This window comes from Nicotiana sylvestris, chromosome 5 (genome assembly GCF_000393655.2).
Source record: "Nicotiana sylvestris chromosome 5, ASM39365v2, whole genome shotgun sequence".
NCBI lineage: Eukaryota > Viridiplantae > Streptophyta > Magnoliopsida > Solanales > Solanaceae > Nicotiana > Nicotiana sylvestris.
The window spans coordinates 20,855,324-20,878,938 of NC_091061.1; the positions used below are offsets into that span (position 1 = coordinate 20,855,324).

The window sequence follows — 23,615 nt, forward strand, 5'->3', positions numbered from 1 at the left end:
AAATAACTACCCATTCAAATTGGTAGTTATTTTTAATTAATAATTAGTTATTGGTTATTATTTTTCAATTTAAATATATATAAAAAATAAAAATAAAAAATACAAGACTAATATATATATATATATATATATATATATATATATATATATATATATGTGTGTGTGTGTGTGTGTGTGTGTGTGTGTGTGTATATATATTGGTTACTTTATTTAAATTAATAAATATAGATATCTTATAATTAACTATAATATAAAAACGAAAATATAAATATATAAAAAAATAACCACCCATTCAAATTGGGTGAGAGTATTTTCAAGTTGGAGTTTTTAAATTATTTTAAAATAAAAAAGCTATAAAAAACGAAAAAAAGAGAAAAAAAACTACCTATTCAAATTGGGGAGTAGTTCAAGTTGGAGTTTTAATATAATTTTAATATAAAAAACAAAATTAAAAAAATAATAAATTACCAATTCAAATTGGGGAGTAGTTTTAAGTTGGATTTTTAAAATTATTTAAAAATAAAAAAATAAAAATAAAGTAATAAAAAAAACTTCATAGAAAAATATTAAATAACGTAATATGCTAATGAAACTTTCTATTAACAAAGTAATAGTATTAAATATTGAAAGATCTATCTATAATTAAAAGCAAAAGACAAAAGCACATCATGAAGCCAAATGGTAGAACAATAGAATGACACATGTCATAATTAGTTATTAAATTAGTTATTGGTTATTCTTTTTAATTTAAATATATCTAAAAAATGAAAATAATTAAAAAAACTACCATATATATATATATATATATATATATATATATATATATATATAATTGGTTATATATATATATATATATTAATTGGTTACTTTAATTTAATTAATAAATATAGATTTCTTATCTATATCTATATTAATAATTAACTATAATATAAAAAATAAAATAAAAATATATAAAAAAATAACTACCCATTCAAATTGGGTGGGAGTAGTTTCAAGTTGGAATTTTTAAATTATTTTAAAATCAAAAAGCAAAAAAAAAAGCTATAAAAAACGGAAAAAACAGAAGAAAAACTACCCATTCAAATCGGGGAATAGTTTCAAGTTGGAGTTTTAAAATAATTAAAATAAAAAAAGATATCTTATAATTAACTATAATAAAAAACAAAAATATAAATATATAAGAAAATAACTACCCATTCAAATTGGTTGTTATTTTAATTAATAATTAGTTATTGGTTATTATTTTTGAATTTAAATATATATAAAAACGAAAATTAAAAAATACAAAATTACCATATATATATATATATTGGTTACTTTAATTGAATTAATAAATATAGATATCTTATAATTAACTATAATAAAAAAAATCAAAATATAAATATATGTAAAAATAACTACTCATTCAAATTGGGTGGGATTAGTTTAAAGTTGGAGTTTTTAAATTATTTTAAAATAAAAAAACAAAAAAAACCTATAAAAAACAAAAAAAAAGAGAAGAAAAACAACTCATTCAAATCATGGAGTAGTTTCAAGTTAGTGTTTTAAAATAATTTTAAAATAAAAATAGATATCTTATAATTAACTATAATAAAAAAACGAAAATATAAATATATAAGAAAATAACTACCCATTCAAATTGGTAGTTATTTTTAATTAATAATTAGTTATTGGTTATTATTTTTGAATTTAAATATATATAAAAAACGAAAATAAAAAAAATACAAAACTACCATATATATATATATATGTGTGTGTGTGTGTGTGTGTGTGTGTGTGTGTGTGTGTGTGTGTGTATTGGTTACTTTATTTAAATTAATAAATATAGATATCTTATAATTAACTATAATATAAAAACGAAAATATAAATATATAAAAAAATAACTACCCATTCAAATTGGGTGGGAGTATTTTCCAGTTGGAGTTTTTAAATTATTTTAAAATAAAAAAGCTATAAAAAACGAAAAAAAGAGAAAAAAAACTACCCATTCAAATTGGGGAGTAGTTCAAGTTGGAGTTTTAATATAATTTTAATATAAAAAACAAAATTAAAAAAATAATAAATTACTAATTCCAATTGGGGAGTAGTTTTAAATTGAATTTTTAAAATTATTTAAAAATAAAAAAATAAAAATAAAGTAATAAAAAAACTTCAGAGAAAAATATTAAATAACGTAATATGCTAATGAAACTTTCTATTAATAAAGTAATAGTATTAAATATTGAAAGATATAATAAAGAAAAATACATAACAAAAACGTTATTCGATGCGCTGCCTGTATAAGTCCCGTTAGTTTAACATAGATTTTATTCACTAAAATTTAGATAATATTATTAAGAACAACAGAATAAAATTTAAAATAAAAAAAAGTTTAATAGTAATAAATTATATATCTTCTCATATATTACAAAAAGAAAGCGAATACTAAATATTGTTTAATATAATAAAGAAAAATAGAACAAAAAAGTTATTCACTGACTATATAAGTACGTTTGATTTAATAGAGATTTCATTATTGGGTATATCGTATTGACAAACAAGATGACAATTGAATTTTATTAAAGCAATACGATCTAATAGGATCAATCAAGCCTGATCATAATTTAATTTAATTAATATTTTTTTAATATTGACTGCGCATCGCGCGGGTACGACTACTAGTCACACCTAAAAGGGATAGGAGAGTATAAAAACAAACAGAATCTTTTAACTATTTTAGTAGACAATATAGAGTCTACAAAATGAGAAGAACAGTTCAATGTTTTAAGGGATTGTAATAAAAACGGACACTTATCTGTGAAATGAAATAGCTTAACAATTTGGAAAATTTTATGTAAAGTGTATTGAAATCTGCTATTGTATAATGAAAAAATGTTTTTGAAGAATACAAGGATTAAGTTTCGGAGAATATATAATATCCACGTTTGCTTGGGTTAATTTCTGAAAATGAGTTTTTGTAGAATATTTCTGTCAGTTCCTTTACTTTGGTTTGTGTAATTCTCTTTGGATTATTTCTGATTTTCATATAATATTTTAATCTGATTCACGCAAACCCAAATCATTTTTTTTAATTTAAAAAACCGACTTTATTTTTGTTCTAAAAACACTATAAAACAAAGAAAAGAAAAAGCTACACTATAAACTAAAATTATTAGTAAATTCCTAAAAACACCAAAGATTAAAACTTACCCTAGTCACATCCTATATTTACACAAAATATATTAATTTACAATGATTAATATAAATTAAGGTGAAACTATATACTATTAATTAACTATGATTTGGTATAAACAAGATAAGTTTTTACTTCACCAATAGAGTAAGACCAAAATAATAAGATGCATGAGATCTCTCTACCTTTAATTAGAGATCTCGAGACATGACATAAATTTTTTTTTTAAAAAAAAATTCCTATAAACACAAAAGTACGTTATGTTTAGAAACAAAAATCTCATTTCCTAATAAAAAGAGAAATATATACTTTTAGCCGCTCCCAAAAATAATAGCCGATTAAATACATACATACATATACATATACATATACATACATACATATATATATATATATATATATATATATATATATATATATATATGTATATATATATATGCTATACATATCTTTTGCACTTTTGATTCACAAATTTTATTAGTTTCGGCCGACCAGCCAATTTCATATGTTATAAATAAAATAAATTGTTTCTCTAAAACAAAACAAACTCAAAAGATTTCAACTTGTCCCCGTATTACAGGCAAAATTATGTGTAATGTGGGCGTGCAATATTGGTCAATAAAATTCCCAACTCTGGACATTAAGAGGAAACGGGGCTAAAAAAATAAAATATAAACGTTTATCTGAAAAAACTAATTTGTCGGGAAAAGCTAATTCATTATCCAACAAACTGTACATTCCACAAAATTACCCAATGAACTTCACCAAAACCCAAAATTTTCAGTGAACATTCAATAATTGTTTCAAGAACATACTCAATTTGGGAAATTAGCTCTAAAATTCATCAAATTAATTTTGGGTCTTCAATCTTTATCACCAATAGCCAACTACGTTGGCCTTTTTAGGGCTTTTTTCAGAGTTAAAAATGGGTCGCTCTCGTGGAAATTTCCAAGCTGATGAAGATCCCAGCCAAAGGTTCAATCTTTATCATATCTTTTTATTCTTTTAGTTTATGGGTATTTATTAATTATAGGTATAAACCACTAATGGGTGTTGAACTGTTGTTGGTTTTTTTCTCTCTAGTTTTTTTGTGGTAAAGATTAGATTTTTTTTGTTGCTAAATTTATTAGCCAACACTCGTGTCAGGAATTGTAGGTATTTATTCCAGCATCTTTTAGTTTATGGGTGTCTTGTTTTGGGTATAAACTACTAATGGGTGTTTTCTCTAATCAAGTAAGAAGTTTCAAAACTGCTAATGGGTGTTAAATTGTTTCTTTTTTCTAGATTTTGTTGTAGATTAGATTTTTACTGCTAAATTAATTAGTCAACAGTCAAAAGTGTCATTAGTTGTAGGTATTTGTGGGTGTCTTTTAGTTGGTATAAACTACTAATGGCTGTTAACTTATTGTTTTTTCTAGTTTTTGTGGTAAAGATTAGATTTTTATTGCTAAATTGAATAGTCTATAGTCGAAAGCGTCAGTTGGTTGTATGTATAAACTACTAACGGGAGTTAAATTGTTAGGCTTATCTTGTTTTTCTGGTATAGATTGAATTTTTAATTTTTTTTGCTAATGTTTAGTCAATTTGTTGAAGAGCATCTTTTAGTTACAGGTTTCAAACTCGTAATGTGTGTTAATTTCTTGGGTTGATCTTGTTTTTCTGGTAAAAGACTAGATTTTAATAAGTAATGATTAGTCAATTGTTGAAAGTTAGCTCTAGTATGTGCTTTTACTGTGCGAGGGCGAGCATTGGCGCTGTGGTAGAGTTAGTGACCTCTTTGCAAAATTGCAGGGGAAGACTGTTTACATTATATGCTCGCCCTTCCTCTACCCTGCACTAGCCGGGGTACTAATGCCACATTGGTATTGAGCATTCCTTCTTAATTTATGAGTGAGCAGTTTGAAATTTGGCATTTTTATTTGATAAGTATCCTTTTTAATTTTCCCAAGAACAGGAAGTACTAATTATAATGGTATGTGCTCATTGCTTATGAATTTCTTTTCTTTTATAGATGAACTGTTAGAGGAATTTGGATGCTTTCTTTTCTCTTTTCTTTTCATTTTCTTAGATGGTTCTTGCTAATTTGGTGTAGTTTCATTACTCATTTTCCTTAAATGTAGATCAAGGAGGAAAAAGAATGCCTCAAGTGGAGAAAATTTAGAATCTGTGACTGTTGGTAAGTTTCGTTTAACTACTTTTCAGCTGTTAAGTTTAATTCTGATTTTTGTAGATGGCAGTTTATTGTTGTTAAAGTCCAGTCGGAGTTTGATTCTTGTGGATGACAGTTTATTGTAGTTGATTATCTTCTTTTGTATCCCTTCATAATGCGTTTTTGAATCTTTCAATCTGGCAAAGGTTTTCTGTCCATAGACTTATTCAGGTTTATTGGTAGACGATCTCAACGGTGACTAAACTGTAAACAGGAATCCTGCAATCGTATTTCCCTTTTCATTTTTGAAATGACAATCTATTTCCTTTTGCCAGATAAGGATAAAATTTCTAAAATGCAGGTTTTTCTGGATATGCGCCTTCACAATGATGTCATTGTAGCTCTATTATCTATATAAACAATATGTTGGAGCTGTTTCTTGCATACATGAATTTCTTTTGGAGACCCGGCTTTTTTGGTATAAACATATGGCAACAACCTTTAAATTACCAAAGAAAGCATGGTATGAGTGGTTTTAGGTCCAAACATACTATTACTTTTGAGCTTGCGTGGTATCCTTATGCTTTATTTTGTCAGAAGAGTATTTTGGTACTTTTGCAGTTACTGTAGTGGGCATAAGCTACTCTGGAGGTAGAATTTTTGGTAAGAAGACACTTATACAACATTAATTTTCTTTTGTAAGAAAACAGTTTTTTGTCTAGTGTGTAGTGTAGATGGATTTTGGTAATTTGAAGTTGTCCGGAATCGGCATTACCTAGTATTGGAAAAGAGAGTTGCTTAAGCGGAAAATCACCCTCCACCTTCGACCTTGAGGTTGGGGGTTCAAGTCACCAAGGAAGCAAAAAGTGGGCAAGGGCTACTCTTGACTCCTATTGCGGGGTGGGGGGTTAAGTGTAGCACTAATATATTTTAGGGAATTTTCTGGAGTAGGATTAGGTCTCGATATCCTTATAATTCTTTCAATGCATAGAGCTTATCCATTTGAGATTTTTATTGGGTCAATTGGTTAAACGGAAATGAAAAGAATTGAGAGGAAGCAATAAGTAAAATAACACATTTTGACCTAAATTATACTTTCTTTATTTTTTTTCCATTCCTTTTTCTTCAAATCAATCGTACCCAAGTAATATTGACTTTTTGTATCGTGTCGTGCAATTCTAACCTCGTCACCTGATGCCTGAAGGACTAATAGTGATTCCTAAGGCTTTTTTCTTTTTTTCTTTCTTGCTTATTCTTCTCTTTTCCTTATTTTTGTCACTGTTTGCAATGGAAACAACCTTTTTTTTTCAACCTCTTCAAGTGTTTTCATGCTCAAATAAATGCTAAGAAATCACCATTCTATGATTCCTTTTTACCCAATAATTTCTTAGTTCTTACCCTTTTCGCCCCAAACTCTGTGCAGTTTCAGACCCATAAGCTGCTGCAAAGTCGCCGTACATCATTCTCATGACCTTTAGAGTCTTCCAAATTTGCAAGCACTTCTTATATGTTGACATAATGCTCTTGATTACTCAGGCCAAGGGACGGGTGAAGGCAAAAGGGCCTTGTATCACTGCAATTATTGCAACAAAGATATCAGCGGGAGAATTCGTATAAAATGTGGTGTCTGTTCTGATTTTGACCTATGTATAGAGTGCTTTTCGGTTGGTGCTGAGGTGCAGCCTCACAAGAGCCATCACCCCTATAGAGTTATGGTCAGTTCTTTCTTCTTCTTTATTTTCTTAAATTGATAAGTAAGGTACTATGTTTAGTTCTTTCTTCTGTAAACGATGGATTACTTTATCCTTTGTGGTATGGAGATCAATCTTTATGTCATGCATTTTACAGATTACTTTTCTGAAACTTTGATTTTTTATTTTTTCATATCAGTAGTAATACATAGGGCAAGTTACACATTTGGCTTGTCAGCCAAAAATAATTACATCCGCTAGTCAAATTTACAAAAAATAACTATAAAATCTGTATATTATACATTAATATATAAAAGCTATACATATTGCCGGCTGTGTTTTTTTTGGGAGGGGCTATACTGGGTAGTTTTCCCTAATACCATACTACATACTACATATCTGAAACTTACCAGAAAGTTGCATTATTAGCGTTCAGCATGAACTAGATGTTTTTGCAAACATGTGGATTTTAGAAGCTTACTTTGTGTTTCTCAATGCTTTTTGGTGCACCGGCTTTGGAGCTAATCGTCATTTTGATCACTGGATAGCAGTGCTGTTGCATTGTTTTAATGACGTTCATAGTGACCTTGGACAGGACATCTTATCTTTCCCGCTTATCTGCCCGGACTGGAATGCTGATGAAGAGATGTTGCTTCTGGAGGTGTTATTTCTATGGACCTTCTTTTTGGACACCTCATGTCTTATTTATTAACTGAATTTGACTTTTCACTTTTACTGTTAGGTAATCATAACGTCAATACCCCCTTTTCTTGTTGTCTTGGTTGCTTGAATTTGCTCCCCCTAGGGACTTGAAATGTATGGCATGGGTAATTGGGCAGAAGTTGGTGAGCATGTCGGAACAAAGACAAAAGAAGCCTGCGTTGAACATTTTAAGAGCGCATACTTAGAGTCACCTTACTTTCCTCTGCCGGTAAGAAATTTTATTACAAATATTTTGCCAGTTTAATTCTTCTGACTCAACATATTGTCACCTGCATTTTTCCTTTTCCTTTTCCAGGATATGACTCATGTCATTGGGAAAAACAGAAAGGAACTCCTTGCCATGGCTAAAGGGAATTTCACAGATAAGAAAGGTTAGGAATGTAGTTCTCAAATTCTGCATCCTCTAGTTTCTTTCCTTGGCTGCTCATCTTGGGAGCTTGTTCTTCTACCATTAGGATAACGAAATGATGCTCGGTGCAACATAAGTCATGCCTTCGAGGTCAAATAGTCTGCCGTTACATATATCCTAAAATAACTAATAGTGGCATGTGATGTGAATCTATCTAATACTACAAGTATAAGTGTTTTGTGTATCTTCTTTTTTGCCCTAACAAAGTAACTTTCGACTAGAAGCTACATAAACGGAAATGTTAGAACCGTTACATATATCCTAAAATAACTAATAGTGGCATGTGAAGTATATCTATCTAATACTACAAGTATAAGTGTTTTGTGTATCTTCTTTTTTGCCCTAACAAAGTAACTTTCGACTAGAAGCTACATAAACGGAACTGTTAGAAGCTTTTGGAGATCTCTTTATGAATGCATCTAGTATATGCTATATCTCAAAGTGTCACTTTCTTACATATAGTGTAAAAAATTGCCCTTCAACCTATGTTGCGCGAACTCTCCAAAATGTAGCCGCACCCGTGTCGGATCCTTCAAAAATGCACTATTTTTGGACAATCCGACACGTATCCGGCCACATTTTCGGAGACACCGAGCAACATAGCCTTCAACTACAAGCTAAATTCTCCTAACAAGTAGGAAATGCAGGAAAACTTTTTTGAATCCCTCTATGGATGCGTTTAATCTCTATTGCATGTATCAAGATAAATGAGCTTCTTGTTTTTCATGTTTGAGAAAGTATGAAATAAACTAAAGGCAATATACATAATCACTATCTGAAGAAACTCTTCAGAATCTGTATACGCAATTATGCATGTAACAAATCTAAATAGCTAAAAAGATATTGATTTCCATATTTAAAATGGAAGAAGTGAAGAACTAGGAAAAGGGGAAACTCATGAAAATATCTGTGCATACAAGGGGGAATCAAAACAAAAGGGCTAAATAAATAGGAAAATATCCTAGCTTCAAGTAATTTAATTTCATTTAAATTTTAGAGAGTAAGTTTAACAAAATTTGACAACCAATAGTACAAGCATATTAAATATTTTGAATTTATTACTTCTGTCGGTACCAAATACATTAAATGTAAACTGTTGTTAGATTATGATGAGATATCTTGGTCAAGACTACAGATAATAAACACTGATAAAAGAAGACTAAAGATAGTTAACCAATGACAAGGATTGTGACAAGAGGAGTATGTCTTTCCGCAAGACATGTAAATATAGTTTTGTTCTTTTTATAACAATGAATTGGTATATATGGTCAAATATGGAAATCAAATTTTTAGCTAATTACTTTATCGTTCTAAACACAAGACACTCCAAGCTAAATAATCTCCATTCACTAAAAACTAAATCTAGATGAGTTTTTAGGTAACAACAACAAAAACAATACAAGAATAACAATTGGTAGTAATTTTTAAAGTTAATTATAATTATTCAGGCTTCAAGCTGGTTAATAGTTAATCTTGAAGATGATATTAGACGATTCGCAATTTTTTACGGGTGATGTTTAAATCATAAATAAATGATGGAACAAAGAATGTGCGAAATTTTTAAATTCCTGTACTCTGTGGGAGACAACTGAATTAGTATGGAACTCTTTTTTGATAAGGTAATCAATATGGATTTTCAAAAAAAAAACTTATATGATGATAGTACTCACTACACTTATTTCATATTTAGCTAAAAGATAAAAAAAAATGTCACTCCTCGTGTTCCATTTTGTTTGATATACTCCTTTATTTAGTATAGGAAGTATTTTAATATCTCTACCACATTGAAATACGAGACTTATCTGAACTTTCTCCTCTAAATCCTATATCAAGTTTAACAGACTAGTTAATTGGGACGGAAGGAGTAAAAGCAATGAGAAAATATTCACAGAATTCAATTATCTTGCTAATTCTCGGGATTTATGTCATTAAACATATATTCATAAAGATTACCAAAGTACGTTTAATAGCAAAATTATGGGATCTTTACAACTTTTCTTTCTTTTTATTGGTTGTTTTGGTCTTTGCTTTCGTTATTTCATAAAAAAAATATCCCATAAATACAATAAAAAAGGGCAGCCCGGTGCACTAAGCTCCCGCTATGCGCGAGGTCCAGGGAAGGGCCGAACCACAAAGGTCTATAGTATGCAGTCTTACCGAACCACAAAGGTCTATAGTATGCAGTCTTACCCTGCATTTCTGGAAGAGGTTGTTTCCACGGCTCGAACCCGTGACCTCCTGGTCACATGGCAACAACTTTACCAGTTATGTCAAGGCTCCCCTTCATCCCATAAATACAATGTGAAAGAAAATCTTGTCTGCATCTCTGGATTCTCAAGTTTTTTTAGTAAAACCATGGCTACTTTATTATAAAAATGTGAGAATAAAGATAATTGAAGTGCATGCAAAATTAATTGAAGTCTTAGGATGTAAAATTAATTGAAGCAACTTTAATAAAGTTGTCCAATTTATCCTGAAATAGACAAATTAATTGACATATCTTTAAGTGTGTGCATAGTACTTGCAAATACGTGCAAACTAGTAATAGAGAAAACACGGTGAGGAGAATTCCTGTGGGAGAAAACTAGGAATTCATGTACTAGTAAGAGAATTTTATCTGATTGCAATGAATTTTCACAACACTATATCTTACATTGACTGCTTGTGGCAATTTCAGGACACTCCTCACTTGGTGATGTTGTTCCTAAAGATGAATCATTCTCCCCATCTAGAGTCAAGTATGAATTTCAGATTCTATAGTCTTTGGCATGGTTTATTATCCGTTATCTCCCTAAATCATCTAACTCTCGCTTTCTTCTTTGCATTGTTGCCGTTAGAGTTGAAGACTCACATAAAAATGGTCCTTTAGGCCGCTTAAATTCTGTATCCAATACCGGTAAGAGCAGTTCTTAGTCCTTTTTGAATGCAATATTTACTTTTCTCCTACAAAGGATATGAATTCCTCGAGTCATTAACATAATGGATTCTGCAGGAACCACAGGCATTAAAAAACCATCCAGCAAAGCGCAAGCCAAAGACCAAAATGCACCTGTAAAATTGGAAGGTAGGGCGGGCAACTTTTTATTTATGACGGAAGAAATTGGTGAAGGAATTGATCAGTTTTTAAAAAGTAAATTAATTGTTGGCAGATAATCACCCGGGCAGAAATTTTGGAGGCAAGAAACCTAAATCTTTGAAGGATGATGGATCCTCGTTGATGAAATTAAGTGGATATAACGCCAAAAGGCAAGAATTTGATCCTGAATATGATAATGATGCGGAGCAACTATTGGCTGATATGGAATTCAAGGAAACTGAAACTGAAGAGGAGCGCGAACTTAAGTTGCGTGTTCTGCATATCTATGGCAAGAGGTACTCTTCCTTTCCTCTGTCACATATTTCATATTTCCTTCAGTTATCATATACTTACGACATCAAGTTTCAATGAATAATGGTAGGCTTGATGAAAGAAAGCGTCGCAAGGATTTTATTCTAGAGAGGAATTTACTCCAGCCAAGTGAATTTGAGAAGGATTTATCTCCAGAAGAGAGAGATATATGCCGACGTTATGATGCCATTATGCGCTTCCTCTCCAAGGAGGAGCACGAAGAATTACTCAAGACTGTGGTCTCAGAACATAGATTTTTGAAAAGAATACAAGAACTCAAGGTGGGAAACTTGGCTCCGTTGATTATTATAATCTCCGTTTCATTTTATATGACACTCTTTCCTTTTTAGCTTGTTCCAAAAAAAATGACACCTTTAGAAACCCTTCAGGTTTAAACTTTTCATTTTACACGTAACGACATGCTCTTGTAGCCTTAAAATGTCATGACATCTTTAAGACCACAATTTCTAAATGTTACTTCTGGTATGTTTCAAAAGCCTTTATTTCTTAAACTATATGTCCAGTCAAACGCCGTCATATAAAATGAAATAAAGGGAGTACCTATTTTGTGAAACTAACTGTTGGCATGTGGATAAGTTCTCTCTAGTTCTCTTCCTTTTCGATATTTGCTCATTAACCTTATATAGAAGGTAGGTGAATTTTATAAAATTAGAACCATATGTCATTTGACTAATCTATGACGCAGTAGCAAAACGTGATAAAAAATCACTGTCTATACTGTTACTAGTTATGTAAGGTCAAAATTACGCAGGAAGCAAGAGCTGCTGGTTGTCGTTCTTCTGCTGAAGTTGAAAGATACATAGAAAGGAAAAGGAAGAGGGAAGTTGAAGAAGGTGTTCCCAGAAAAGAAAGTTCTCAGATTGGTCCAACAAGCCAGGAGAGCTGTCAGGGCAATTTGAGTTCCATCACCGATTCGGGCGTTGTAGCTTTTTCTGCAGGAGAACTGTTATCAGAACCTGTAAGTTGTCAGATTACTGCTTTTGAAATGAATTCTTCAGTAACACAACTTGTTTGATTCTTGTACTTATGTCTAGGACTCAGTAAATGGCACACTTCAATTTAAAGAGAGAAAAAGGTCAAAAACACCTTTCTGGTACAACACAAAATATCTTTATTTAGCATCCGTTATACTTTGGGGCCATTCATACCCTTGCTGTTAGCAAATCTTTCTCGTGTTTGTGCATGACCCTAATGGAGCTCCAACTCGAAGCATAACGGGATTTACTTTTAATCCATAGTCAAAAGTAGAGTGGTAACTTTTTCCAAAATATTTTAACACCTTGAATTTACCCGGTTCGTGCTGGAGGTCCTTTAAATCAAGGACAAACATGAGACAATGAGCTAATGACAAGAGTATGAGTTGCCCGAAAGTATAATGGAGGGTAAAACTAAGAAATTTCGTATAGTAAAAAGGTAAAATTGTACCTTGTTCCATTTAAATATGCGGGAACCATTATTCTACCGGGTACCTACTACCCCCAACTAGTGTAGATACCAGGTAACCCTGGAAATAATCAACAACAAACTCATTATAATCCACTAGTGGGGTCTAGGGAGGGTAATGTGTACGCAGACCTTACCCCTACCTTGAGGGTAGAGAGTATGTCTCCGATAGGCCCCCGGCTCAACAAACCCTGGAAAAAATCACCTGTCGTTTTTTTGTCTCAGAGAGTTTCAATTCTGGTCAGCCATCAACTAGTTTGATTTCTTAGATGTAACTTTGTGTGATTTTTTCTGCTTGCAGGAGAAACAATTATGTCGAGAAATCAGGTTACCACCTCAACATTATCTTAGGATGCAGGAAGTCCTTACAATACAAATTTTTAGTGGCAATATTACAAGAAAATCTGATGCGTATCCCTTGTTCCAAATAGAAGCAACTAAAGTAGATAGAGTTTATGATATGCTTTTGAAGAAGGGAGTTGCACCCTTGTGAAATTTTGTCCAGGCATTATTCTTTCTAGTTTATTTAAATGACATCTCCCAATATTTATCATCCTCTCACACTTTTATGGGGCACTTCGTCAGCAGTGGTTCGTTTAGCAAGCAGTCTTATTGCTTGAAAGCACACACAACACATAGTAGGAGAGTTCGAGTGTGAAAGCAGTGTACTCATGCCCCTGAGATAAGGTATGCGTTTAGTGCCTTATCTAACTATAAGAGTTCTTCTGCTCTAATCTCCGAAATCGAAGGTCAGCTGACTGAGGAGTTAGTATTGATTCATGCAAAGATGCTCCTTTGAAGCTGGAGTAAGGAATTGTCCACCTCATCACCCCGAAGAGTAGTGGCTCTGTTGTTATAGTATTTCTATTCACTTCTTGGCCTCATTTCGCACCCGGTATTTACAACAAGCAGGATATACATATTCATACACATTTATTACTGAACCATGGTCGAGTGATATGTATTTTCACTGTAACTTTTAACTATCACAATTAAGTGCACGTTTGGACATAAGAGTTATAAGATTCTGCAAGAGTAAAAATTTTTTCAAGTGAAAATGGTATTTGAAAATTAGTGGACGTTTGGACATAAAAATTGTAAAATTCTGAAAAAAAAATTTCAAGTGAAAATGGTATTTGAAAATTAGAGTTGTTTTTGGACATGAATATAATATTGTGTATGAGTGAATTTTGAAAAATAACTTTTTGGAGATTTTTAAATTCTTGAAAAATTCCAAATTCATCTTCTAAGTGAAAATTGAAAATTTTATAGCCAAATACTTATTTCGTAAAAAAAGTGAAAAAAATTTCATGGCCAAACAGGCTCTAAATTGTTTGATTTCGTATAAACATTGGGTGTGAATAAGTATTTACCACGTGACCAACATATTCGACTAGAGCTAAATTAATACTTACTATATGGATTTAAATTATATGTACCCACGACATTGTTAAGAAAATATCTGGTCATTCAAAAATAGTCGGTGTTTACGAAGTCAATGAAAAATAGCTACTATTTTGCTGCAACAGAGACCGGTCCAGCATAATATACTGAAGTTCGGTGCACCTGTGTATGAACTCCAGCATATTATGCTGGACCGGTATACTTTGCTGACTCCAGTATAATATACTGGAGACTGGAGCACCGGTGCTCCAAACTCTAGTATATTATATTGGACAATTATACTTGCTGGAACTCCAGTATATTATGCTGGAGTTCTAGTGTACTTATGCTGGAACTCCTTCATATTATGCTGGAGTTCCAGTATATTTATCCTGGAACTCCAGTATAATATGCTGGAGTTCAAGCATACTTATGCTGGAACTCCAGTATAATATACTAGCATATTTTTCGGGTTTTGAACAGTGTTTTCGCTCAGATTTATATTACATGAAAAGTGGCTAAATTTCGATTACTTTTGAAGAACATTATTGAAAGAGGAGAGCCGGTCTAGCACACTAAGTCATGAGTGAACCTAGGCTCTTCAAGACCAACCTTTTACTCTGGGCTATTTTTGAACGACCAGCTGTAAATCTGGCTATTTTTGAATTTCTCCCGAAAATATCGGAATAGAGCTAAACTATTACTTAGAGCTAATCAGCTCCCTTATGTGTAAAGTGCAATATGCAAGAAGTGGTGAGAATCAACTTTAGTCAACTATTCTTGGTTCTTATGCAGCAGAAACACCAGAAACTTCACGGCAACTCGTTTCATTTCGTGTACCCCTGAATAATATTTCAATTTTTTATTTAGAGAAATCTCTAGTCTTATCGAAAAATTTATTTGGAATAAAAAGCATCAAGTATATACAGCTTTTACACTGGAAAAAAATTATGCAAAGAGATTGTAAATATACACTGATGCAGTAAAGTAATCTTCCACTGTTGGTATATTTTAACATGTCGTAACAAATAACCTGCATTATTTTTCAGCTTACTAAACTATTTTTTGTGAACAATTACCTGTAGTTATTTTTTAGTTAAAATATTAGTGTGAACTATACTTTTATACAATGCCAATGAATAAAAAGTTAAAAATTCATATGTCAAACTTCTCTATAACATCCGATCTTTTTTGGATGCTATAGTAAAATACTGTTGTAGAAAATATATATTATTAGCTTTTATAACGAATGTTTGTTATATAGGGATGTTGTGATAGAAAAGTCTGGCGGTATATACAGACCATACTATACATACATAAACCAGCCAAGCTCCAAAACACAAGACATATATCTTCATCTACACTCAACTCTCCTTTGAGATTTTAATTAGTTACAGTTTTTCACTTGGGGAAGAGTATATAGGAAACAAAGGGCAAAGATGGATGACTACAACTATGGGAGCCAGACGATTGAAACTGCTAAAAAACCAAATATTTACAATGAATTGATAAAGAAAACTTTGCAGTTTTTAGTCCTAGTATCTCTCATATTTTTCCTTCTCTATTACACCTATGGTTTCTCCTTCTTTTTCACCTATAATTTTCACTTTTCAGCTCTTGTTTTCCCACTGTTTGCACATGGCTTTGATAGGAAATACATGTTCCTACTTTGTAATGCTATTCTTGCATTTCTTGCCAAGAACTTGAGTTGTACCTCTTCTTCTTCTTCTCGTGATGAAGAACAAGAATATGTATTAATCAAAGGTAAGGAAGAAGTAGAAGAGAATAAAGAAGAAGTTGCACAAGTAGAAGAAACTGCAGCATGTTTATTAGTATCAGATACAGAAACAGTAGAAGAAGGAAATGAAGTGAATATGAGCATAGAGGAACTCAATAAGAAGATTGAAGAATTCATAAGGAAAATGAAAGAAGAAATTAGGACTGAAGCTATGCACTCAAGTTCAAGGGAGTGAAGGTCATGGGAGATCAAGGTTCAAGTTCCGGCCAAGACAAAAAAGTGCTAATCATAGTTTTTTTTAATCTGCCTAAGTCTGATTCGCATAGCGACTCGATATTTTTGTTGTTGGAAGATAGCAAGTACACGATAAAATAATCGAAATGTGCACGAATTGACGCAAACAGTATGATCATTAAAAGGAAAAGAAAAACATATGCTTAAGAACAGCTTATAACACTTTAGTCCCTCTATTCTCTTCCACCTTGCATTTTGACCCTTCTTTTGGGGCGGGGGGGGGGGGGGGAGGATTGGATGATAAGTCTCATTTTGGTGCTTAATATTCCATTAGCTAGAGTCTTCTTCTGCATTTGCCTTTTTTAGTGCACAAGTCTCTTTTTCTCCCTTAATGTATGTTCATATGTGGTTAATTTTCTAGAAGTCATGTAGTTTTGACCCTGTCCCTGTCAAAGTAATAGTCAGCTTTTAATTGTATATTTTAGTTGGATAATGTTTGATTCCTTAGATAGAAAGTATTTAGTTTTGATATGTTAATTACTCAAGTATTTACCTATTAGTTCCAGTGCAGGCATCTTGATTTAGGGTCGGGAGGAGTATAGAACTTACTAGAAAAGGTAATGACTAATGCTGAAAATGGATATATTCCAGAATCTAGAGACAAATAATACGTAATCAAAATAACTTATTCTAGTTATTCTAATTAAATATTTTAGAGGATAGATATCGGCGCATGTAAGCAATTTGCTTCTTAGTCCACCCCACTTAGTTGCTGTAAAGTTTACAAAACATACACATAGGAGTACGTGTCTGCCTCGTGCGATGAATAATACTATTAGAGATTATTTTGTGAAAATTGCTTACTTTAATTGTTATTAATTTTGTCTGTGTATTGCTAATATTATATTCTCATCCCGCAGCCTTATTTTGTATATAATAATACATAAATTCTCACATAGACGTTATTAGTACTGCAGAATTTAATAAGACCAAAGAATACAACGATTGTTATGAATAGAATTCTATCTAGAGTGAATGTCTATCTTGTAGAGAGTTTTACTTTGTGGCTAAGTTATTTTTTCCCCTGTAAAAAGAGGGGTCTTACCCCATTGTAAATCATCCCATAATTCTATAAGAATTTCCTTTCTCTCTTTATCTGCAATACTCTTCTTCTTCTTTTATTGTTTCATAACACGTTATCAGCACGAGACTCTACTGTCTCAAGAAGATTAAGGTACAACTTTTCTCCTCTTTTAATTATGACTGATATTATGAAAAGAAAGTTCGTTGCCCTTGAAATTTCGGGCAAGAACTATATGACATGGGTGTTGGATGCTGAAATCCATTTAGATGCAATGGGTCTTGGAGACGTCATTAAAGACAAAACTAAAGCATCCACCCAAGACTGTGCTAAGGCCTTGATTTTCTTGCGCCATCACCTTGATGAAGGGTTGAAAATAGAATATCTCACAGTCAAAGATCCACTTGTTTTGTGGAATGACTTAAAAGAAAGATATGACAACTTAAAGTTGGTCACTCTTCCACAAGCACGATATGATTGGGCTAATCTGAGGCTCCAAGACTTTAAGTCTGTTTCTGAATATAATTCTGCAATGTTCAGAATTACTTCTAAATTGAAACTCTGTGGAGATACTATCACTGATTATGATATGCTTGAAAAAACGTTCACAACATTTCATGCCTCCAATATGGTCTTGCAACAACAATACAGAGAGAAAGGTTTCAAAAAGTACTCTGAGTTAATTTCTTTTTTCCTTGTGGCTGAACGAAACAATGACTTGCTCATGAGAAATCACGAAAATCGACCCACTGGGTCTACACCATTGCCTGAAGTGGATGTGGTGTATTCCCATTATGCTAAGCGTGGAAAAGGCCGTGGCCCTATTCGTGGTCGTGGTCGTGGTCATGGTCGTGGCCGTGGACAAGGAAGAAATTTTCCTGGTGTTGATCACCCCCCAAAGAAAAATAACCACCAAAAGTGAAAAGGGAAAGATGAGAAGCCAAAGGCAAATGGTTCAGAAATCGAATGTTATCGTTGCGGTGGAAAAGGCTATTGGGCAAATATTTGTCGTGTACCAAGACATTTGGTTGAGCTTTATCAAGCATCTCTAAAGAACAAAGGCCCTGAAGCTAATTTTGTCTCTGACAATGATTTTGACATCACTCACTTGGATGTGGCACACTTCTTTGAGCGCCCTGATGGGAAAATAGACCACTTGATCGGTGATGGATCCGTGGTTAAAGATGATTGCGTAGTTTCATTTTTATTTTTGCCTATTCATAGTAGTTAGTGAATAAATATCATGTAATCATAGTTCTTTACATGAGTAGTAGTCATTAGTATCAATTAATATTATTTATTTTATGGAATAGTTTTAGTTCATTTTGATTAAAAATAGTCGTTTTATACAATTTTCCAATAATGGTACGAATACCTTTCTTATCGCTTCTTATATTGGAATGGCCTAACTTATAGGTAATTTGATTTAAAATAGAATATTAACTATCCTACTAAAACTAAAATGTAATAAGCCAGTGGAACATATGATTTCAAGAACATTAACGTAACGAAAACATATATTTATCGAACATGTAAGTATTCACGTTGTTAATAGTGATATGGACTGAATGGTATACCGTGTTCCCACTTCTATTTTGCTTTAAATTCATATAGGTACATGGTACTTTAGAAGAATTATTTTCAAAAAACCCGTGTGAATATTTTAAACATGTTTAAAAGCACTATGGTAGTGTTTTTGTCCTGTGTTTATGATAATAGTACGGTTTTTTTTCCTGAAAATACTAATGTTTATTCGTATATTTCTTTTGTATGTCAAACAATGGGAAACAAATATGGATATTCCACAAAGCAAACTTGGATCAAAGTTCAATTGTAAAAATATTTGTTTAATTGATTCATGTACGACACATACAATATTCAAAGAGAAGAAATATTTCTCTCATTTAAATATGTGTAAGGCAGATGTTACTACAATTTCTGGTAGCAGTAAATTAATTGAAGGTTCTGGAAGAGCTACAATAACTCTGCCTAAGGGAACAATACTTATCATAGAGAATGCAATGTTCTCCTCCAAGTCCAAGAGGAACTTGTTGAGTTTTAAAGATATCCGTCGAAATGGATATCATATTGAGACAATAGATGGGAATAATCTTGAATATCTCATCATTACCAAGAATGTCTCTGGCCAAAAGAGGGTTATTGAGAAGTTCCCATCTTTATTTTGTGGCCTGTATTGGACAAGAATTAGTGCAATTGAGGCACTTTCTACCGTAAACCAAAAGGTTACTGATTCCAATACTTTTATACTTTGGCATGATCGATTGGGACACCCTGGATCAATTATGATGAGATGAATTATAGAAAACTCAAATGGACATTCATTAAAGAATTTAAAGATTCTTTTAAATAATGAATTTTCTTGCACTTCTTGTTATCAAGACAAGTTAATTATTAGACCATCACCAACAAAGGTTGGAATTGAGTCCCCTGCGTTTTTTGAACGTATACAAGGGGACATTTGTGGACCTATTCACCCACCTAGTGGGTCGTTTAGATATTTTATGGTCTTAATAGATGCATCTTCTAGATGGTCCCATGTATGCCTATTGTCATCTCGCAACCTCGCGTTTGCAAAATTAATGACACAAATAATTCGATTACGGGCAGAATTTCCAGATATTCCAATTAAGTCTCTTAGACTTGATAATGCTGCTGAGTTTTCATCCCATGCATTTAATGATTATTGCTTATCAATTGGGATAAAAGTGGAACATCCTGTAGCTCATGTTCACACTCAAAATGGTCTTGCAGATTCTTTAATTAAGCGTCTGCAATTGTTAGCAAGACCGTTACTCATGAAAACGAGGCTGCCCACTTCTGTTTGGGGTCATGCCATTTTGCATGCAACAATGCTAGTTCGTCTCAGACCGATAAATTATCATAAATATTTCCCGTTGCAACTAGTTTTGGGTCATGAACCTAATAAATCCCATTTAAGAATTTTTGGATGCGCAGTATATATGCCTGTAGCACCGCCATATCGCACCAAAATGGGTCCCCAAAGAAGGTTAGGAATATATGTCGGGTTTGAATCGCCCTCTATTATTCGCTACCTCGAAATATTAACGGGGGATTTGTTTACTGCACGATTTGCAGAATGTCGATTCGATGAGACACTTTTCCCAAAATTAGGGGGAGAAGTTGGTGAAATCAAACGGGAAATTTTGTGGAAAAATCCATCATTATCTCATCTTGATCCACGTGCCTCTATTTGTGAAAAAGAAGTGCAAAAGATTATCCATTTGCAAAGAATCGCAAATCAAATGCCAGACGCATTTACGGATTTGAAAAGGATAACAAAATCACATATCCCTGCAGAGAATGTTCCAATCCGTATTGATGTTCCTATTGGACAATCTTCTAGTGTCATAGCTAATGAGTCAAAAGCACGCCTAAAACGTGGCAGACCATTAGGTTCCAAAGATCGAAATCCTATAAAAAGGAAAACAAATGATCAAAATGACACTACGAAAGAACCTCATGAAGAAATCCACGATTTAATAAATTCTGAGATTCATGAGGAATCCACTAAGCCCGAGGCTCAAGAAAATAAGGAACTATCAATAAATCCAATCGATATTGAGACAATTTGAATCGAATGGATATAGTGGTGGATTATATCTTTGCATATAATGTTGCATATAGCATTATGCAAGAAAGTGGGGATCTTGAACCTCAATCTGTTGGAGAATGTCGACAAAGACTTGATTGACCAAAATGGCAAGAAGCAATCCAATCAGAGTTGAATTCACTTGCAAAACGTGAAGTTTTTGGGCCTGTAGTCCAAACACCTAATGGTGTTAAGCCTATTGGCTATAAATGGGTCTTTGTACGCAAGAGAAATGAGAAAAACGAGGTACAAAGATATAAGGCACGCCTTGTTACACAAGGATTTTCACAAAGGCCTGGTATCGATTATGAAGAGACATATTCACCCGTTATGGATGCTATAACTTTCCGTTATCTCATTAGTTTTGTTGTCCATGAAAAGCTTGACATAAATTTAATGGATGTGGTTACCGCCTACCTTTATGGCTCACTTGATAATGAGATATACATGAAAATTCTCGATGGATTTAAAATGCCAAACACACATAATTCAAAGTCCCAGGAAATGTTTTCAATCAAATTGCAAAGATCATTGTATGTTCTAAAGCAATCAGGACGAATGTGGTATAATCGTCTTAGTGAGTATTTATTAAAGGAAGGCTATATCAATGATGTCATTTGCCCATGTGTTTTTATAAAGAAAACAACATCGAAATTTATTGTACTTGCCGTATATGTTGATGACATAAATCTTATTGGAACTCCTATAGAACTCCAAAAGACAATTGATTATTTAAAGAAGGAATTCGAGATGAAAGATCTCGGAAAGACAAAATTATGTCTTGGATTGGAAATTGAACATTTGGCAAACAGAACTTTTGTTCATCAATCTGCCTACATAGAAAAGTATTGAAACAGTTTTACATGGATTGAGCACATCCATTAAGTACTCCGATGGTTGTTCAATCACTTGATGTGAATAAGAATCCATTCCGACCTCAAGAAGAGAATGAAGAGCTACTTGGTCCTGAAGTACCATATCTTAGTGCAATTGGTGCACTAATGTATCCTGCCAATACTACAAGGCTTGATATAACTTTTTCAATTAATGTCTTAGCAAGATATAGCTCTGCTCCCACAAGGAGACATTGGAATGGAATCAAACACATATTGCGGTATCTAAAAGGGACTACCGATATGAGCTTATTTTATGGCAATAATTGCAGTCCTGATCTTGTTGGTTATGCCGAAGCTGAGTATTTATCCGATCCATACAAGGCTCGATCTCAAACAGGTTATGTATTTATCTGCGGAGGCACTGCCATATCTTAGCGATCGACTAAGCGATCAATTGTGGCTACTTCATCTAATCATGCTGAGATAATTGCTATTCATGAAGCAAGTCGAGAGTGTGTGTGTGGTTGAGGTCTATAATACATCTTATTCGAAACAAATGTGGTTTGAAATGTGACAAACTACCCACGATTTTGTATGAAGACAATGCAGCATGCATAACCCAATTGAAGGGAGGATTCATAAAAGGAGATAGGACAAAGCACATTTCACCAAAGTTATTTTTCACACATGATCTTCAAAAGAATGGTGATGTCAATGTGCAACAGATTCGTTCAATGATAATATGGCTGATTTGTTCACAAAATCTCTACTAACGTCAACCTTCAAGAAGCCAGTGTACAAGATCGGGATGCGAAGACTCAAGGATGTGAATTGATGCTCTCATCAGGGGGAGTTAATGCGCGTTGCACTCTTTTTTCCTTACAAGGTTTTGTCCCACTGGGTTTTCCTTGCAAGGTTTTTAACGAGGCAACCAAAAGGCGTATTATTAAACATGTGTACTCTTTTTCCTTTTCTAGAAATTTTTTCCTATTGAGTTTTATTTTAGTTAAGGTTTTAATGAGACACATTACTTATCGAGTAGACATTCAAGGAGGAGTGTTATGAATAAAATTCTATTTAGAGTGAATGTCTATCTTGTAGAGAGTTTTACTTTGTGGCTAAGTCATTTTTTCCCCTATAAATAGAGGGGCCTTGTCCCATTGTAAATCATCCCAAAATTCAATAAGAATTTCCTCTCTCTCTTTCTCTGCAATACTCTTCTTCTTCTTTTATTGTTTCATAACAGCGATTATTTTTCTTGTACACTAATGAAATATTTTATAACTTATGCCGCTATTAGTACTGCAGAATTTAATAAGGCCAAAGAATACGGCAATTATTTTATCTTGTACACCAATGAAACATTTTATAACTTGCACGGAGTTTTATGCTGAGATTATTTTTGTTAACAAGGTAATCTAAACAACAGAATTTAATAATTAAATTGTTTATGCCAACACTTATATCAAAAATGATGGGGCCATGAGTGTTAGAAAAGATCTCTCCAAGAAATCACACTTCCACGCACTTCATGATCTTTAAAGAGTTTTAGGAAGGACAACTGTAAGAGAAGTTGATCATTGTGTACCAAAACTGCAACTTACCCCGTATTAAGAGTACGTCAAATAGAAGTGAATTTGGAACTACAAAATATGTTCATAGAAAGAATGTTAATATAGAAGTCTAACAATAGAAGATTAAAAATGATCAAATTA

General features: G+C 32.6%; 4 protein-coding genes across 4 annotated transcripts; all 4 read left to right on the forward strand.

Annotated features, from left to right (window-relative positions):
• Positions 1 to 3,859: 3,859 nt before the first annotated feature.
• Positions 3,860 to 13,550, forward strand: LOC104217779 (transcriptional adapter ADA2b). Its single transcript, XM_009768099.2, has 13 exons — positions 3,860 to 4,148; positions 5,294 to 5,349; positions 6,859 to 7,037; positions 7,609 to 7,674; positions 7,819 to 7,944; positions 8,032 to 8,107; positions 10,823 to 10,883; positions 10,983 to 11,041; positions 11,138 to 11,209; positions 11,295 to 11,517; positions 11,604 to 11,814; positions 12,306 to 12,512; positions 13,299 to 13,550. The coding sequence occupies exons 1-13, from the start codon at positions 4,099 to 4,101 to the stop codon at positions 13,488 to 13,490; spliced, it is 1,578 nt and encodes a 525-aa protein (XP_009766401.1). The 5' UTR covers positions 3,860 to 4,098; the 3' UTR covers positions 13,491 to 13,550.
• A 2,269-nt stretch (positions 13,551 to 15,819) lies between these two features.
• Positions 15,820 to 16,428, forward strand: LOC104217780 (uncharacterized). The gene has a single exon (XM_009768101.2). It carries the CDS (start codon positions 15,820 to 15,822, stop codon positions 16,351 to 16,353), a length of 534 nt encoding a protein of 177 aa, XP_009766403.1. The 3' UTR covers positions 16,354 to 16,428.
• Positions 16,429 to 17,965: 1,537 nt separating this feature from the next.
• Positions 17,966 to 18,664, forward strand: LOC138868352 (uncharacterized). Its single transcript, XM_070145903.1, has 2 exons — positions 17,966 to 18,314; positions 18,423 to 18,664. Exons 1-2 carry the CDS (start codon positions 17,966 to 17,968, stop codon positions 18,662 to 18,664), a joined length of 591 nt encoding a protein of 196 aa, XP_070002004.1.
• A 3,293-nt stretch (positions 18,665 to 21,957) lies between these two features.
• On the forward strand, positions 21,958 to 22,335 carry LOC138868353 (secreted RxLR effector protein 161-like). The gene has a single exon (XM_070145904.1). It carries the CDS (start codon positions 21,958 to 21,960, stop codon positions 22,333 to 22,335), a length of 378 nt encoding a protein of 125 aa, XP_070002005.1.
• The last annotated feature ends 1,280 nt before the right edge of the window (positions 22,336 to 23,615 follow it).

Coding starts and splice junctions, on each gene's coding strand:
- LOC104217779 (XM_009768099.2), top strand. CDS start 4,099: ATGGGTCGCTCTCGTGGAAATTTCCAAGCTGATGAAGATCCCAGCCAA. Junction 7,038..7,608: donor ATCACCCCTATAGAGTTATG/GTCAGTTCTTTC, acceptor GACCTTGGACAG/GACATCTTATCTTTCCCGCT. Junction 8,108..10,822: donor GAATTTCACAGATAAGAAAG/GTTAGGAATGTA, acceptor TGGCAATTTCAG/GACACTCCTCACTTGGTGAT.
- LOC104217780 (XM_009768101.2), top strand. CDS start 15,820: ATGGATGACTACAACTATGGGAGCCAGACGATTGAAACTGCTAAAAAA.
- LOC138868352 (XM_070145903.1), top strand. CDS start 17,966: ATGTTCAGAATTACTTCTAAATTGAAACTCTGTGGAGATACTATCACT. Junction 18,315..18,422: donor ACAAGGAAGAAATTTTCCTG/GTGTTGATCACC, acceptor GCGGTGGAAAAG/GCTATTGGGCAAATATTTGT.
- LOC138868353 (XM_070145904.1), top strand. CDS start 21,958: ATGGTTGTTCAATCACTTGATGTGAATAAGAATCCATTCCGACCTCAA.